The sequence below is a fragment of the Canis lupus genome, chromosome 34 (assembly GCF_011100685.1).
Source record: "Canis lupus familiaris isolate Mischka breed German Shepherd chromosome 34, alternate assembly UU_Cfam_GSD_1.0, whole genome shotgun sequence".
Taxonomy (NCBI): domain Eukaryota; kingdom Metazoa; phylum Chordata; class Mammalia; order Carnivora; family Canidae; genus Canis; species Canis lupus.
Window position 1 is genome coordinate 21,207,705 of NC_049255.1, and position 18,964 is coordinate 21,226,668.

General features: G+C 40.0%; 1 protein-coding gene across 11 annotated transcripts in view; it reads left to right on the forward strand.

The window, feature by feature from the left end:
- Nucleotides 1-18,964, forward strand: part of LOC478670 (LIM domain containing preferred translocation partner in lipoma) — a 603,162-nt gene that overhangs the window by 467,258 nt on the left and 116,940 nt on the right. For all 11 annotated transcript variants that reach the window (XM_038583676.1, XM_038583674.1, XM_038583673.1 and 8 more), the window contains one exon: nucleotides 14,491-14,660. In XM_038583676.1, the coding sequence (XP_038439604.1) occupies nucleotides 14,491-14,660 (170 nt within the window). The remainder of the gene's footprint in view (nucleotides 1-14,490; nucleotides 14,661-18,964) is intronic.

Genomic DNA, 18,964 nt, shown 5'->3' on the forward strand with positions numbered 1-18,964 from the left:
TGAATATATATTATATAATTCCATTTTTATGAAACCCTAGAAAAGGCAAATTTAATCTATAGTGACAGGAAATAATCAGTGGTTTTCTGAGGCTAGAGGAAAGGATTTACTCTAGTGGGGCACAAGGGAGCTTTTTGCCATAATGGGAATGTTCTAGAATTTGATCATGGTGGTAGTTACAAGGGCCTATGAATTTATTAAAATTTATTAAAATTCACAACTTAAATGGGCTTATTTACTGTATGAAAAGTCTACCTCAATAAATTTTATTTTAATAAATAAACAACAAAAAGCATATTTCACCATTTAAAAAAAACGTGGCCAAGGCATATTTGAGTAAAGGCTGTTGGCCTTTCACCTTGCATGAGTCCTAGTGCATAATGTCATAATGAGTCCACTAACCATTTCCGGTTTGGGCTCTTTTAAAAGAGGGGAAGAACTTAGACACTTGTGAAGCAACATGAGTGTAGAATGCTTTGTGATGTTTAAGCTTTTTAATTTTTTTTTCTGATAATTGGTTGCTTATCAATACCTAATTGAATAATTTATCTTCTTCCTAAGTACATTGTCTTTATGGAACTTTCCCCAAAGCATTCTACTTAGATGTTATTTTAAAAAATTAAAACACTCTCACTCTTTTTTGTTTATCTACATAATAGTTAATTGAATAGTATAATCACAATAACAAATTCAAATGGTATGACTAGATTTGGGATCACAGACAGCTGACTCTGGTAGCAGGTTGGAGCAGGTGTCAGGCTGTGCTCCTAGAGGTTTTGGTTGGTTGTGCAGAAAGACACACACATTGGGGGCCACTGGGGTGGAAATTGAGGATTGCTTGATTTTGATACAGATTATCTGACACCTAGTAAATCCTCAGTACCACTGTAATTTGAACGTTGATCTTCTACATGAGGTATCAGGAGTCTTTACAATTGGCAGTTAGGTGCTTACTAAATATTAAATTGAATTGATTATTTGCAGGCTTACAGGGAATGGCATGAGTTATTCCTTTGCTAACTTATTAATTTTGGCTATCCTACTTTAAAAGTGCATTTGGAAAGTGAGTTCCTCAGGGACATAACTGTCTTCCTGCTGTATCTGCCATGTCAGCCCACAGTAGTTACTCAGTTAAACGTTTTCTGAGAGAATAACCTCAATGCCTCTGCTGCCTTGGCAGGAGTCTTATGAACAAGAGTGGATCTAAAACCAATCTCTAAAAATACCTCTTAAAACCATTAAGGGGGCTTCCTCGGTGGCTCAGTCCATTAAGCATCTGACTCTTGGTTTTGGATGAGGTCATGATCTCAGGGTTGTGAGATCAAACCTCCACTGGGCTCCACGCTTGGCGGGGGAGTCCACTTGAGATTCTCTCTCTCTCCACCTCTGTCCCTCCTTCCCCCAAACTCATGCATGAGCATATATTCTCTATGTCTTAAAAAAAATTTTAAATAATAAAACTTCATTAAGGAGACAAATTTCTTAGGCAAACATTCTTGTCAGTAAATTGCAGAAAAAATATTCTGAGGAAATGGATGGTATAGGGATGATAGGGATAAGGGGCTCTAGACAGTCACCACTCCCCTCAGCCCTTCTTCCTATTTTCTGGATTCAATGTAGCTGAGTCCTCAGGACCCTTAGTGGTCTTTCGAGCACATTCTTAAAAGCTCTGATTCTGGTTCTCACTCTAACTTACAGAAGAGGAATCTGACGCCCAGGGTGGCTAATTGACCTCCCTAAGGTCACCCAGCTACACATGGTAAAGTCAATCCCTACACATACATCTCTATGAATATCATCACTTTTCCATCCACCCTTCTGTTCCAAGTATGCTGTGTCCCATGGATAATATCTTCTGTGTTTGAATTTTTTTTTAATTTCATAGCAATCTTTCCTTTTCTTTAAGATACACCACCGCTCCCATTTGTACCACCTGCAGCAAGCTAAATTATTCCTCAGTGCTTACACCTTTCAAATATTTATAGACCGTCATCATGGCACTCCTTAGTCATCCTCCAGCCTCGCTGTGTGTGCATATATGGCTCCTTTAATCTTCCCATACGAGTCCGTCTCTCTTGTCCTTCATCGTGCACACCATCCTCCTCCCTAGTGCCTACAAGAGAACAGTCTGAGTATATTCCAGATGGGAAAAAAATAACCCCAACATGTTGTAACAGGGGGGAGAAAAACACACTGAATAGATGAAAGGAACAATCTACAGGTTAATTAGTAGTATGGCCACAAATATGTGCACAGTTTTGTTTCAGAAATAAAGCAAGCTGTATTTGTTGTAACTATCTCTTCTTTGAACTTAACAGAATGCTGATAATGCCAAGCTGTGTTTACAGTCCAAATTTTTGCTAAAGACCTTCAACTTTGCACTCCCCCTGTGTGGTATCTCTTGCCCAAGACAGAACTACAAATAAAAGCACTTAGCAGGAGCTGATGCAAGAACCCATTACTGAGCTTATCTGTTTTTAGGCAGTTTCTGTGGATTTATATGGTTTCTGGGAGCTCTCCCCATAAGCGTTAGAAGGAAGAACCCTTGTGTTATCTCTCTAGTTATTAGGCACTTGGGCATTAGTCATCCTATAAAAATTAAATGTGCTTACCGAATATGATAATCTAAAAGTGGAAACTACGTTAGTGCAAGAGGATTCGCCCAGAAATACTCTGCTGACATAAATAGAACATGCCGATTGCTCCATTTCTTGTTTCTTATATTTAATAGCTTTTATAGTGTTTCAACCATTTTGGAGTCTTAAGGGCTATCTGGAGATCACCATGGAGGAGGTTCTCCTTACCCTCAGGCAGGCATACTCTAATTTATCTGAGAATGAAAACTTGAAGTTTGGGAAGGTCCTTAGAGAAACACTTGATTCCGTGTATACATCTTCTCGGAGGAGATAGGGACGATCTGCCCTTCCAGGTATAGGCAGGAAATGTTCCAGTTTTTCCAAACTCTTCTATGGTCCCAAAACTGTTCCTTCATTCCCAACCAAATTCTTCCTGTAGAACTTTCTGAGACTTTCTCCTGCTGTTCTCTCCTGATCCCACAGGGCTATAAGCTCCTGCAAGGAAGCAATGCGGTTTCTAGCCGTGTTCCCATTATAAAGCCTTGTGGCACACCTCAGAAATGATGATAGCCAGCAGAGTTTATTAGAACGAAATGTAAACTTGTCTACTTCTAGACCCAGTGAATCTGCTCATCTGGAGGTGGCAAAGAAGGGTGGCTATTTTTTCCTCTCTCACACAAGGCAAGATTGTGAAGGAACTTATTCTCTGAATGAAAGGGGAGAGGGGAAAAGTGGGAACCTTCTCATGTTTTATTCAGATGTTAACAAAGAAAATTGAGAAGTGTTTCCTTAAAATTGACACCATTTTTATCCCAAACATTCTGGTAAGTGATAGCAGACGACTGTTGAAGCTTCTTGAGAGAGAGGGGAATTTTTTTTTTTTCAGGAGCATAGTCCCGGTGGGAAGTATTACCTAAAAGTCATACACTAATTGCTCTCAGCCTTGCATATTTCCACATACTGTGTGCACACATACATGTATTAATAACTGTTCCCAAGACGTCACGCTAACACTCGCAGAGCTCAGTGTTGCTATGCAAGTGCCAGAGACGGAATCGATGCAGACTGCAGTTTAGCAACGGGAATTTTACAGACGCGCGAGGGCGGACATGGAGGTGGCCGCAGGTCTGAGACGTGGTGGCAGGGTCTCCCTCTGGGCCCTGATGTGGCATCATGTGTCAAGTATTCATGGCATCCATCTGCCCACTCTACTGAGAAGATGAACGGCACTGCCGGCATTTCCAAGGAGCTTATTAGAGCCTCAAAATCCATCCACTTACATCCAGGACTGCATTCCATCTTGTGGATTTGCACAGGAATTCCTTAGAATATGAACTCTGGATGAAAGCCCAGATATGGAAGTACACTGTGCTCTATTGTGCATGTGATTTATATCAACGTTCATAACAGAAATTTATTTTATGGTGATATATCTTGGAGGAGTTCCATACATTTTCTTATTGTTTATGATTTAATATGTAAATCCCTTCTGGGATCACTTCAAGTCACCAAAGGCTGGGATCATGGTTGAGTTACGTAGGACTGGCTCAGGTGCAGGAGGTGACTTGCCCAAAGTCATAGGTTTTTTATATATATATATATATCCTGAGCCAGGATCAGAATCCAGTTCTAACCACAGATCTACTACTTATCCCCCTCGAGTGTTTTTTATCCTTTAAAAAAAGTAAATAACAGAAAAAAACAGAAGACTTTTGTCAAGTGTACGTTATGTAACTCCAATGTACAGAAACGAATCCAATCAGAGCAGGTATAGTCACACACAGGGAGCAGAGCCTGCCCATTTTTGGCCTCAGGGTATCTCTGCAAAACCCTGCACACATATTGCTGCTGGCAATCCCTTTGATTTTTCAGAACACCCAGGTGGAAAACTCCAGAACATGCCAGGGTGTTTCAGAAATGGATTGGTTCCACTGTTTGAATCAGTAACGTAGTTAACCTTGTTCTGGAATCCTGCAGGAGCCATCCTTGTGGACCACCGTGGCCCACAGGACACTCATGTTTACAATGAAATTTCACCTTCCGTGGTGGGAGACATTCCTTATGCTCGGGCAACAGCGCCTACTAGTGGGCAGAAGCTAATATTTGCGGTGGCTCACCTGGGAGCTAGAAGAGCACTATGCTGAGAGCCTGCAGGCCTGGATCCAGGTCTCATCTCTTCTGTCAAGGCACAGCCTCTCCCAAGGCTTTGTTTTTTGCATCTGTAAATGAGGTTGGACCAGATGTTTTCTAGCTTTTCCACATGTTCTTTCATCCTTAGACTCTTAAATCCTCTTAGCAGTATATTAGGGACATTTCAGCACTCAGCAGAAAAACCAACGCTGGGGTGTAGCATCAGGTGAGAATGTCCCCCCACCTCGGAGTTCAGCACCATGAGTGCACATAATGTGGTCCAATTCAAAGACCTCTAGACTTGGAGCCAGATGAACCCCACCTGATATCCAGCCTTGCTATCTACCTCTCAAGTCATGCACAAGATTATTCCTAGGTTAACTCATTTGCTAATGAAAGCTAATTGTCTTATCTAGCTTTTAGTTATTGTGAGGTTAGGTTCCAACAATATGAAAGTGATGGAGTTTTATGCAAACCTGCAGGATACGATCTTGATATATCAGAAATTTAAAAGTAATGTTAGTTAAAACCTTCTTCTCTCTGTGGTATCATCAAGTAAGAAAGCACATTTGATATCATAAAGTACCGTATAAATATAAGGAGGACTTAGTAACATCCTAAGAAGATGCTCATGGCTATTGTTGGGCACTGAAAATGCTATAGCTTAAGAAACACCCTCTCGAGTTACCTCAGGGTTAAGTTTGCTCTTAAATAACTAGAATACATTTGGAGATTTCCCATCACAGACACTAAGAGTCATTGGGCAAATCAAAGTATTTTCAGCTTGGGATGGAGCTTTAGGGAAATATAAATTCCCGCGAGAGATACCATAGAGCAGATCATGAATCAAAAATAACGGTTGCAACAGCAGTTGTAACTGTACTAGTAAATATTGATTTTTTTCCTGTTAACAGATCAATCATGAAGTGAATTTTAAATATAGGAAAATAGGTTAAGAATTCAGGGGAGGGGGGGTATGAAAATGTCCATGCGTAAATATTAAGTTGAAGAGACAATTTGGCTTTAGTCAGAATAGATGCTGATATTCCTGTTAGGGATGTTGTGAGGTTTATTTATTTATTTATTCATTCATTCATTCATTCATGAGAGACCCAGGCAGAGAGGCAGAGACATAGGCAGAGGGAGAAGCAGGCTCCATGCAGAGAGCCCGATGTGGGACTGGATCCCAGGACCCATGCTGTGAGGTTTGTGCAAGCTTCCCGCCAGGCTGGATGTTTTTAGGAATTTTAGAATTCTGAAGCAATAGGCCAGGTTAGACGACAGGTGGAGCGGGCTCCAAAACCACAATGCTTGGGCCCCTCTTGCCCCTTTTTCAGCTTCAGTATTTCACTCTGTGGCCGCAGCCAAGGGACTTACTGTCTCTAGGCTGCCATTTCTGTAGCTGTGATGGAGATGATGATTGGACCTACACCAGCAGGTCGGTGGAAGAATTACCCAAGATGATATATTTAAATACTTACAACAATGCTTGGCAAATACTAAGCACTGAATAAATGTTGACTTTTATCTTCACTCTGGGGTCCCCAAGTTCCTGCAGGATTGGGGTTGAATTTGTAGCGCTAAATTGTCTAAGTAACGTTTTGGTGAATATAAATCTTACAGAACTGCCTCACAGATGCAGCTGTGTCTCTATTATCCTCATATTGACTGTCCTCTTTACAGATGGGTCCAGAACACACATCTCCCTGCTTGTGCTTTCAATGAGCTCTCCATTCGAAGTTGAGCTATACCTCCTACAGCTGGAGAAAGAATAGGACCTGTTCGAGCCCCTTTGTGGCTTTTGTGGAACTCTGTGGCCAGACAGTGAAGGCAGTCATCACTGTCCCCTTCGTACAGAGGCTGAGAAAAGGTTACTGCTGCACGCAGTACTTAGCACAGAATGCACACTTCCTAAGTGGGTTTGTCGAGGGGCTTACCGAATGACTGGACAGATGACTTGGCTGAGACCACCTGATCCTTGATGGGGGTCTACTTATTGCTTGTTTTGAAAACACGTGCCTCAAGCTCTGAAAATTTAGGATATCTGTCCAGGTTCCCGTGGCTCGTAACAAAGGCAAGACTCACAGTTCTGTTTGATTTCCTTTACACCTTTATATATAACTTTGTCAACGGGTGCCATGTATTACATTCAAAACTGCAAAGCAGTGTTGTTTTTTGTTTTGCTTTTGTCATTATCTGATTTTTGCTTTTACTGGAGCCGTGTTACCTGAGGATGGAAGTTGCCAGAAAATAGTTGCCCTGACCTACACACTGTGCATGTGTATGTTACTTAGTTGAGTGAAGGTTGGGACTAAGGTGCTTGGTATCCAATTCACTGCCTTTCTGAACACAGCTAAGTGCAGCTTACTAGGATGTAGCTCTGTAGGGCTAGGGCTCTTAGTCCTAACCATCCTTGTTTTGTAAGAATTCTCTAGAACAAACTATATTGTGGACCACATAAACGTGCTGTTCCTTTTAGAGCAAGGCTTCTCAAACCCACTGCACATTAGCATTGTTATGTCAGGGCCCCACCCCAGACCAAATAAATCAGAGCCTCTAGAGGTAAAGCATGAATATCAGTATTTTTTTTAAAAGCTTTTGAAATAGGAAGCCAGAGTTTGAGTTTCAATTCTTTAAAATCTTCTCTGAAGGACCCCCCACCCACCACCACCTATATACTAATCTCCCTACCTGTCGAAGATTCTGATGTTTACTGAGAGCTCCCAAGATTTGGAGGTCAGAGAAGTGATGCTATATTGGCTCTTCTTTCCCTGGGTGTGGGAATGGCCCACACTCCTAACCAACACCAAAGATGTCAGAGTTATGATTGAATAATAAACTGTACTCATAGAAAAACACATGCTGATCAAGAAGATGGGCTTTTGAAGTCTGAGCTGGTTCCGATCTCAGCCTCACCTCCTTCTGTCTCTGAGACCTTGGCCAAGTGACTTAACCTCAGACATTTTAACTATCAAATTAAAATAGGTAAGCATTAGAGCACTATGAAAGAATGTATGTGGAGTGCTTAGGGCAGTGCTGGACATAGAGAAAAAAACACAGTAATTTTCTTCTGTATTTTTGTTAATGCTTTTTCACATGCAATATAATTAAGTCAGTGGAACATGCTTGCTTTTGCAACCCCAGGTGGGACTCCCCCTCCCAATCCACCCCCTTCCCTGAAGGTCCAGCCTAAGCAAATATGTATCTATAAATGAATCACCTCATGGCTAGACTTCATAATGACTTCCTTTAATCAGAAGGATTCAGCCTTTACTCCATCTTATCAGGTTTGTGGCCCTGGCCTTTATCCACCCACTCCTATACTGTTCTCTCTGACAATTTGGGGTGGTTTTTGCTTTGTTTCATTCTGTTACTCTAACTTAAATTCTTATTTTAATTTCTTTGACTTTTTGCTTTTAATTTCTCCCAAGGCTTCTTATGTCTACCAGTGATCATAGCGCAATAGTAACCACTGCTCGTTTGCCTGCTGTGTCTGTGCACACATGTGTGTGAGAGAGAGCACAAGCACGTGTGTGTAGGGAAGAGAGAGAGAGGAACTGCCATCTGCTGCCTCCTCCCTCCCACCCAAGTCCCCATTGAATATGCAAGCATCACAGCAAGGATCATCTCAGCGACAACATGATGAACTAGTATAATACCATTGTATATACACAGCAGGGTGACAAAACTAGGTTTGTCCTAAAGTCCAGCTTTTAAGATATGATAAGGATTCCATTATTCATACGGCTAAATAGCACTAACCGTGGGAGACTCAATATGTTATTTAAAGGCAGAGTTCAAGGAAGTAGGAAAAAACTGAATTTGATATGTGATGTGCTACATACTATCACATCTTAAATGTCCATCAGTTGGCATTCTTGTTAGATTCTGTATTGTCTAACACCATTCAGCAGTGCCATATGATATGTTCATTTACAACACAAAAGGCTTCTGTAAGAGTGCTTCTAATTAAAATAAGTGAACTTCTTTCAGTGCTAGCAGAATATGAGACAATTTAGCCGATTCTGTTCTTGTATGTTATCAATGAGTAGAAAGCCATTGAAAACCCTTCAAACTAAGATTTAAAAGAAACAGCATTAGGGTGAAAAGTCATTGGTGAAAAGCAGAACTATTTTCAGCCAACTTGCTCTTAATGGTCTGTCCCTGAACTGTTTTGAATGCAGATAAAACAAACCTATTTGGGCAATGCTCGTCAGCTGTTATCGTGATGAGCAGTACAGAAATAGGTACCCCTTGGAAGAGTGGCTCAACTTGGCTGAACATGAAGAATCACCAGGAGAGCTTTTAAAATTCCAATCCTAGGTCATCCCTCCTCAGACCGATAAAATCAGAATCTTCTGGAGCTGGAGCCCAGAAATCAATGTTTTTATTTTTGTTTTTGTAAGTTCCCCCAGATTACCCAATATATTGACAAGGTTAAAAAATCACTGTCCTAGGACTTAAGTAGTTTGAAAAACAGGATGTCTATTATTACATGCATTAATGCTCCAGGTTTCTATAAAGCAAAAGCTTTGGTGATTAGAAAATGCCATCATTCTAAAACCTTCAGTGAATGTCATATGCACCTGTCACAAAAAGAATGCAAACTTCTTCTATTATCTTTCTGTAATTTCAGTGGAAGATAATTTCTGAATCAGCTTAATGGAAGCTCTGCTCTAGGAAGATAATCCCAGTGGCCATATGTAGGATAAATTGAAGCAATCTTTGTTTCTAGGAATACTTTACCATGACTTCATTACCCTGATATAACTTGATTCAACTTTTCAAATGGGACTCTGTTCAGAATATTTTGCAGAAGGTGCATAATAAGAAAGCTGATATATCATACAATTGGCATATAAGGTTTCAATTCATTGTGATATTTAAAAATAGAATATTACTTTTGCTTGTGCCTAAAATTTCAGTTATTAAAGTCAGATAGCAGGGATGACATGAAGACAAATGTGACCTGGCTTGATGCCTGTGTATGCATATAGTTTCTATTTTACTTTTGATGTTAAATAATGCACAAGTTTGGGAGTATCACCAGCTTTCAAATGGCTATGGACATTTTTAATCCTACCTCAAAAACAAGCAGTGTTTGCTAAAGAGGGCCTGTGACCTATTACACTAATAGTGCAAGGATCACACACACACAAAAAAAAACCCAGTTTTCAATAAAAATATTATTTTCACATTAATTATGTCCACATTACCAAAAGACAAAACTGGAAGCAATAAATATGAAAACCAGATCCTACTACTCTACCTCCCTTGCTCAACCTGTTATTTGCCTAATAATGTCACCCTCCACCCATGCCATTTCTAAAAATGACTTGTTCAAATTCTGGATAACCTTTCAGACTTAGCTCAGTACTAAGACTTCCATAAAGTTTCCCATTTATAAGAGTAAGTAGATCAGATACTGGAGCAGTCAGGAAACCATTGGAATGGCCCATGGAAGATAATGGATCCTGATTTGGGTAGTAGGAGTGTGGTGGAAAGAAGCCTTTCAAAGAGGCTTCACTCCAAACGTTGCTATAGTTGTGACAGGATACATCGGGAAGGGATGAGAAGAACCCGTGCCTGGTTCCACAGTAAATATGAAGCAATATACATAGCAAGTGACAATATATAGGCAAGCTTTGGAAACAAGTTCTTTTTTTTTTTTTTTATTCAGGCATCTTAATTCACTATCAAAATTCTCTTCAGACTGACTGATCCTCTGTCATTGGATTTTTTAAATTGCTGTGCTAAGCTTTGCCAGCAAGCTCCTCATACCAGCCCTGAGTCTGAATGTGAGCTTCCTACCAGCCCTAATCAACTCTGTTTCCTTCATGCTCTGATGCCTTCAAGTCTAGTACCATTCCCCTGGTTTTTCACATTTAAAAGTACTAAGATACTTGTCCGAAAGATGGGCATTAAGATTGTAGTCTGCTTTTAATGATATGTAGTGTACGCCCCTCTAGGGGCAAGGATGTACTATGCTTGAGTAACTTTCTTTCCATTGTGAATGCTTCCCTAAAAGGCATAGTTTGTAAATTTTGTTCATGTGAAAAGGGAACATTCGGGCACCTTTTCTGTCCTGCTGATGTGTAGGGCTATTTTTATTTTTTGTTCTTAGCTTTTCTTCTGTGCTTGTGATTTTAAAGGTGCCAGACTGACTGCCCTCGAGCCTGTGTCCCCGATTTCTCCCAAGAATAGGAAAAATACGGGAGGCAGCAGAGCTGGTCATGTCTGGGTCCAGCATATTAGCCTGACCTACTCTGGAAGAATGTTCTCCAAAATATAAAGGAGAAGATTGTTCCTTATGAATACAGCCCATCTGCTTTCATAGCGGAGAAGACAAATTCTTGTTGTGCCAGCACCAAGTTACTGCAGAGGTTTGGGATCTACTCAAGCTGAGCCACTCATTCTCTTTGGAGAAAACTAGAATGTTTTTCTCTCTCCCATCTCCACCTGTCACAATTCCATCCTTGAGTTGGGCTCAAGTGCCTCTTTCTCCACAAAACCTTTCTGGACCCCTCTCGTGTGATTTTCCTTCCACAGCTCCATAGCACTTTCTCCTATGGCACTTGGCACCTTTTTTCATGTGATTGAAGAATGGATATCATCTTGTTAAAGGCGCTGACATTGTCTCATCCATTCCTGTATATCATCACACAGAAGCAGAGTATAGTACTGGCAAAGAGTAGATACCTGGAGAACGTTTCTTGAACAGAATGAGAATTTCAAAACTTGTCTTTCAACCTGACCTTTAGGGGTCTGCCCTTTTCTTTCTCTCTGATCAGTGATTGAGATTCTCCTCCAGAGCCTCAGGGTTAGCTAGCAAACTCTCCAAAAACCATGTAGACTCAAACTTTTGGGTTCCAGAAATTATACTTTGGTCCAGCAATGGTCTGAATCAAAATAGCTACCTCCAGGTATCTTACAGACCACCAGGACCAGCAAACTATAACATTTAGTCAGAATTTTTTTTTTCCCCAAGGTGTGGTTCACCCATTGCTAGTAGTCTGGTGGACCATCAAGGAGCCCAGTTTAAGGTCTAGAAAGGGAAAAAGTAATAATTAAAAATAATTCCATTGACCTGAATTTAACAGATTCGAAATGTAAAATTAGTTTTCACAGGAATCCAGTGTGCTCTTTTTAAAAAAAGGTTTATTTATTTATTTTAGAGAGAGAGCAGGGGAAGGGTGGGGGGAGGTCAGAGGAGAGACTCTTTAAGCAGACTCCCCACTCAGCACAGAGCCCAACACAGGGCTCAATCTCATGACTCATGAGACCATGACCTGACCTGAAACCAAGAGTCAGATGCTTAACCAACTGAGCCACCCAGGTGTCTCAGGAATCCATTATGCTCTTCTTAATAATCATCGCATTCTTAAAGATTGCACATATATCACAGACCCCTATTGATTGGTATTATTTGACCAGTGTTCACCAACAGTGCCATGTAGCTCAAAATATTTTCATGTCATTAGTATGTTTATTCTGCTGCTGCTAAACCTTTATTTTTCATTATCACTGTTGTATTGCATTATTTCTTTAGTTCACCAAAATAGATCAGTGATTTCAATATGATTCAATGAAGGCAGGAAAAATAGTAATAAAGATAATACCATAAATACCACTTTGGATTAATCTTAAAAATGTAAATTTTGGTGATTTGCACAAGCAGTTGAAAAAGGTTTGAATACTAAGAATGATGATGGCTCTTTAAAATATAAGACTTTATGAATTGGTGATCCACTTGCCTATGATCCCAGTGTGTTTTCTGTGATAAAATGACAGATAAAATGAAGCTTTGAGAAGTTTAGCATCAAGTTCAAATATAGCACAATGAACTTTTTAGTAAACCAATTAAGCTATTGGGTTGTTTGGTTGTTTTTTTCCTGAATAATCAGAAAACAAATACCATACACAATGACCTAGTTTTGTTACTAAAGGCAATTAAAATCCAAAATTTTAAAGGCAACTTTCTAAGGTTATACACATCTCATGATAAAAACAGTTGCAAATTTAACTCTTGGGTAGAAGTTTGTGAAACAAGCCACAAAGTTTATTACAAAAGTTTTAATCAAGTGTGAAGAATATGATACCAGGACTTTATAATATCAACTACAGTGGAGGCAGCTCAGTTTCCAAGAGTTTAACTCTTTTTCCAGTACTTGATACTTCTTGTTCCTTAGGGGGAAAATGATCTGTAGTTTGGGTTATATTTTAAAAATACATTCAAGGCCTGCAACAGAACATATAGAAATATTTTCCAGTGCCAATGCAACCAGAGAGGATTAGAAATATATTTGCCTCTTTTCTCCCAAGTTGAAACATTTAGCCCTCCTATTTTTAGGTGTGAAATGATTGTCAATCCAATGTGATGGAGTGCTGAAAGCAGTCTTCAGGGAGAAATCTCCCCATAATGTCAGCTCTGTGTTCAATCCTGATGCACAACACTAAGCAGAAGCCAGACAGCATAGTGGTTGAAACCATGGACACTGAAGCTAGATTAGTTGGATTTGAATTTCATTAACCACTTTAGTGACTCAGTTTCCTCATCTGTGAAACATGGATAATAACAGACCTATGACATGGATGGTCGTAAACAGGAAATGAGTTAGCATGTTTATGAAGCCCCTTAAAAATGCCTGGCACACAGGAAGCACTAGGTTTGCTACAGCTTATGTATTACAGCCCCCAGATTCTTGCTGACATTCCCAGTAACCTGTGATTATTTGTTAAGACTTTTTACTTATAGAAATAAAGAAGAAGAAGGAAAACTGGATGTGGATCTGATCCCTGACTCAAGATTCCCATGATGGAACCAGATAGAGATACAGACTGTGGCCAGCATAGTGCCTCACACTGACATAAATATTTGTCTTGAGTTATGCTTTATTGTTCCTATTTAAAACAACGAATTTTTGAAAACCTCAATCTGATGTCCATATGTGGTCCAGATGCCCAGTAAATCATTTTAAGAATGCTGAAAGCCCACAGAACACTGGGCTGGACAGTGACAACCAGGACCATCAGGACTCAAAGCCCTATAGTATGTGGAACTGTTGGCAGGTTTTAGGGATGTTCAAAGTATGATCAAACTTGGAGGCAATACTAACTGAATTGTAATAACTTAAAGGGTGTCAGGTATAAAAGATGAAGCTTATTTCATGAGGCCCTAGAAGACAGAACTGGAAGTACTGGGTAGCAGTTAGCTTGAGGAAGCAGTCTGGTTCAGTATGAGAAAGAACTTTCTAGCAGTCAGAACTGTCAGGAAATAAAAGGGACTCCCTTTTGATCTGTCTGTCACTGAGGGCTGGATGTAGAGATTTTATAACCTGGGCTTTCCCGAAAGGAGTTGAAGTTTGACTTTTTTACCCAGTGCCCTCACAGTCTAACTAGGCAAGTAGACTCTCCAAGCAGAAAGACGTTGCCTAGACCGTGCCTTCCACTGCTACCGTGCTGAGTCACGTTCCTCAACCCTTGGTGTGAGATTAGAGGCACAGCACTGGCCTCGACATTGGAGGACCTGAGTTCTACTCTGTCACTTTCTGTAGGGTCCTCTCCACAAAGGCCTCATGTAAACTCCCCATCATGGCGGCCTTACTCGGGCCAGTGGTGGCTGTACTGGCGATCTTGCTCCTGGTGGCCGTGACGGTGGTGGTGTTAAAGCCCTCTTGCTGCGGACATGATGAATCGGCTGTCTCATCTGTGTTGGCTTTAGTCCTGGGAGGACTGAAGGTGTTCCTCGGTGTGTTCTTAGGAGTCCATCTCTTTTTTCTTTCAGGCCGCTGTGCTCGCTGTGGAGAAAATGTGGTTGGGGAAGGGACAGGATGCACTGCCATGGATCAGGTCTTCCATGTGGATTGTTTCACCTGCATCATCTGCAACAACAAGCTCCGGGGACAGCCCTTCTATGCGGTGGAGAAGAAAGCTTACTGCGAGCCCTGCTACATCGTAAGTTCACATTCTGCTCTGCTGCTTTGCAGAGATGTCTTCTTTGGCAAAATGCCAGTCACACCAGATAGAATATAGCCAGCAGATCTTTATTTCTCCCCCAATTTCAAAGTGTGTGTGTGTGTGTGTGTGTAGGTTGGCATATCTTAATTTTTTCCGATTGTCCCCTGTTCATGAGGTCAGAAAGGCATGTTACGTTAGGAAGATCTGCTTGTCATCAATTAGTGGTCTGCTGGGAAGATCATCCCCCTTGTGCCTTTCCAGCATGTATGTACAAGCTCACACCCCACCCCTGCACAGCAGAAGGTTTCCCAAGTAGCAGAGCCATACCTCTTATTATTAGGTCTCACTGTGCATTTGAATTTGCCAGGATTCATAAAGAAACATTGCAGGGCCTCTGGACTCCTTAATGCTCTTTCAAATTCCTGAGCCCTTTGAGTCACCTCTTATCTTCCCAAAAGATTTCTTACCTGCCATACCCAGCAGGTTTTCAATGATGCAAACAGATAGACCCTTTATTATACAGGAAAATGAATAGTAATGCTGACTGAACTAATAATTCTGTTTTTTTTTAAAGAACACAGCAACTATATTTTAATAACATAGCTGGGTGGCTAATAAATACTCACACTATCTTCATTTCTTACCAGGCTACTTAAATCTACACATTAAGCTATTTTGTGGTAGAGCAATTTGATGAAGGAACATAAACTTTTTTAAAATTTAAAATACATATCTTTGCTCTCTTTCTGCATGATTTTAATCTGTTTAACACTTATGAGTGGAAAAATCGGTGCAGTGGAAAGATTGGTGCATTTTTGCAAACCCGCAAAAGAGACATGGTTTGGCCTCAGTGCCCAGGCATTTTAACATAAAAGAAGCCTTGGGTGCAAGGTCTCAGGAGTTTTACATAGCTCTGCAGAACACGGAGGTTCAAGTCCACTGCAGAAGCTTCTGGCCTCATTGGTATCTTCCCATGACCTGAAGGCTCTACTCATTGCAGCCCTGGAGTCTGTGGCGCAGATCTGAAAGTTCTTGAAGATGAAGATCTTGCAGGGCTCAATATTGTTTTGCATCTCTTAGGTTCCATTTGATTTTGTTTCTCTCCCCAAAGGCGACTTAACTTAAACACATATGGCATCGTCATAGCGCCTCACAATGCGGGAGCTGGGAACAGATTCCTCTTTTTAGAAGTGAGAACACAGAAACACAGAGAGGAGGAAGATGACCTCTTCCGTTCAGTCCTTGGTGTCATAGCCAGGGCTATATTCAGTTGTTCACACCCCTGGTCCTATAGTCTCTGCTGACACCACACATTTTTAGTTTGTTTAGAACATAAACACAAACACCATAATGTCCTATTGATCTGGAAAGGAGCTGTTACATATGAGAGAAAGTCTACTGAATAAAAGCTTCCCTCTTCAGGAAATAAGAATATTTCAAATCTCGCCTTTTGAAATCTTTCCTGAAAAGGGGAAAATTACAAAATCCCCTACCTTTATAAACAGACTGTATGGACTATCGTTCACAATGACTTAGGGCCACTGCATGAAATTATTTACCGCAGTGAGTTCTCTGACGATGAGGTCCGCAGAGCCTCTGGAAGCAGCTATGGCCGTTCGTCCTTATATGAAGTGACCACACAACGCTGTGGGGTTTTTTTTGTTTGTTTTGTTTTGTTTTGTTTTGTTTTGTGTTTTGTTTTTTGTAGCTCTATGTCTATTTTTCATCCTTTTGGGGACTGTATTGTTGATTCTTGCCACTTTAATGGTGCTCTGGCAGTGGCCTCCTTCATTTTTTCTCATGTCCCTCAGGGCTAGGAAGCATTGGAACAATATTGGGAAACAGTGTAACATGGTGTGAAGAACATGGCTTGAATTTCATTTCATCACTTAATGCTTTGTCTCCTTGAGAAAGTTACTCGATCTTTCCAAGCCCCTACCCCCCCATATATATAATGGGGGTGATTGCAGGATTCTCCCCAGTGGCTTCTGAAGATGAAATGAAGCAATCCTGTAAAGCACACTTGGCCTGCCCAAGGAATGGTAATGGAATGCATGTTATTCTGAGATAAATTTTGGTAATATTTCTGACATATTTAGTATTTCTGAATATGAGGACATTACATGTGTCGTGAGACTCCTTGGGCTTTAGCAAATTGTTTTAACCTCTCAGGCATACCCCTGTCCCATTTTTAAATGCTTTTCTTGCCCTTTTGAGGGTGTAATGAGACTGAAAAAAAAGGTGTAATCAGGCTAAATTATGGGTTTCTACTGTGTGTCGGCTCAGGTTCCAAGCTCCATGCCAGGCATAGGAGCTCAGTGATTCTTCAGTTGGTAATTCTCTCTGCTTTGGTTGCCTACTGTCAGACTGTGCTTATGACAAGGGGAGAGTATCTGGGAAATATTTAATCACATCCTTGGAAGAGCTGGGTGAAGTCAAACAATGGAAATTCTTACCATCCTTTTTGACTTCTCTCCCTCCAAAGAACCTTTAATCAAGATTTTTCTTTATGAGATCTATCCATGGTGACTCTAAAAATGTAATTTAATTCTTATCAGAATTCAGTTAAGCTGGATTCAGAGACCCTTGTTCAATATTGATTTCAGAGTTCAACACAGCCCTCGAGCTCTCGGATGGATGTGTTAGTGTTTTAATTTCTTTGGGACTTTTCATTAGTACAATAAGCTGCCACACCAGAAGTGTAAAAGTTTTCTTTTGACGAGATTTAGGGAAGCTGGGGGACTAAAATGAAACAAATTGGTTTTGAAGACAGAGTGTGTAGTAAGGAGGAGCCTGTGTCTTGGAATCAAAATTCTCCAACAGAAGCACCTGTGATGCCATCCATTCAAACTGTCTCTTGTTTTGTTGGTGGAAACTGAGGTCCAAGAGACATCCTGTATGAAAAAAATGGAGAAAACCCAGGCCCTGGGCCTTAGTCAGTATGTTTTTTTTTTTTTTTCAATAGAATCAGAATATTAATGATCATGGTTTAGTTCATTATTTCTGTGTAAAGACCATCCATGTATGATGCTTTGAGTTTAGAAAGAAGACTTCTTATATAACTTTTATTTGTTCTTGCCTAAATTGATTATTGATCAACTTAGATCATATTTGAATTGACCTTTTATATAATTTGGAGGGAAAATATATCAGTTATGTCTTTATCTTTGCTTCACTGATTATTCTGATTTTCCTGTTGTCTCTTGAATCCTTAATCCTTACACATACATAACTATAATTAAACCAGTTTGGTTCTCTGGGCACTTTAATTTTCTTTAATCATTTTATATGTGCTTTCTTTTGTGTTTTTTATTGGTTGACTTAATAAAATATGTATATAGCTTTCCATTGTTAATAACCTCTATTTTTATCTTTTTATCTGTTTAGTTTTACATTACGTTTGTATACTACATTTTAAAGCTGTTTGCCACTAGAAGGATATTGGGCATTTTCTATTCTTTCAGTATTGTGAATAACATGCCAATAAGTAGCTGAGTAAAAGTTTTATATTATTTTTAGTTTTTTCCCTACAAAATTCTTTGATTTATATTACCAAGTTTACTTTGTAGCAATTTGGAGAACTTTTGCTAGATTTGTTAAGAAAGATTTTTCAAATTCACAGAACCATCAGCAATGTGAAGCCATATATTAAACTATAACTTATCCACTATTGAGATTTATTTATATTTACTTGAACAAATTTAATAAGTGTCTTACATAATAGTTATTTTTTTAAGATTTTATTCATTTATTTGAGAGAGAGCACAAGGGAGGGGAAGGGCAGTAGGAGAGGAAGAAGCAGGCTCCCTATTGAGCAGGGAGCCCAACGCAGGACTCTATCCTAGGACCCCAGGATCATGACCGAGCTGAAGGCAGATGCTCAACCAACTGAGCCACCCAGGCACTAGTTATTTTATTTTTTAAAAGATTTTGTTTATTTATTTATTTTAGAAAGAGAGAGCACACTTGAGTAGAGGGAGGAGCAGAGGGAGAGGTACAAGCAGACTCTTTATTGAGCATGGAGCCTGATGCAGGGCCCCATCCCATGACCCCAAGACTGTGACCCAAGCTGAAATTGACAGTCAGACACCCAGCTGACTGAGTCACCCAGAGCCCCCTGTAATAGTTATTTTAAGTTTATGTATAGTTGTTAGCAAAATCAATGAGATGCTTTTGTACTTTAGTGATCTCTTATAAGCTTAGTTTTGATTATTCTTATGGATTTGTGTAAATAAATCAACAGATTAAAATGATGAGCACTAAGCTTCCTTAAGAAGTAAGGTGATATAAACAGAATATAT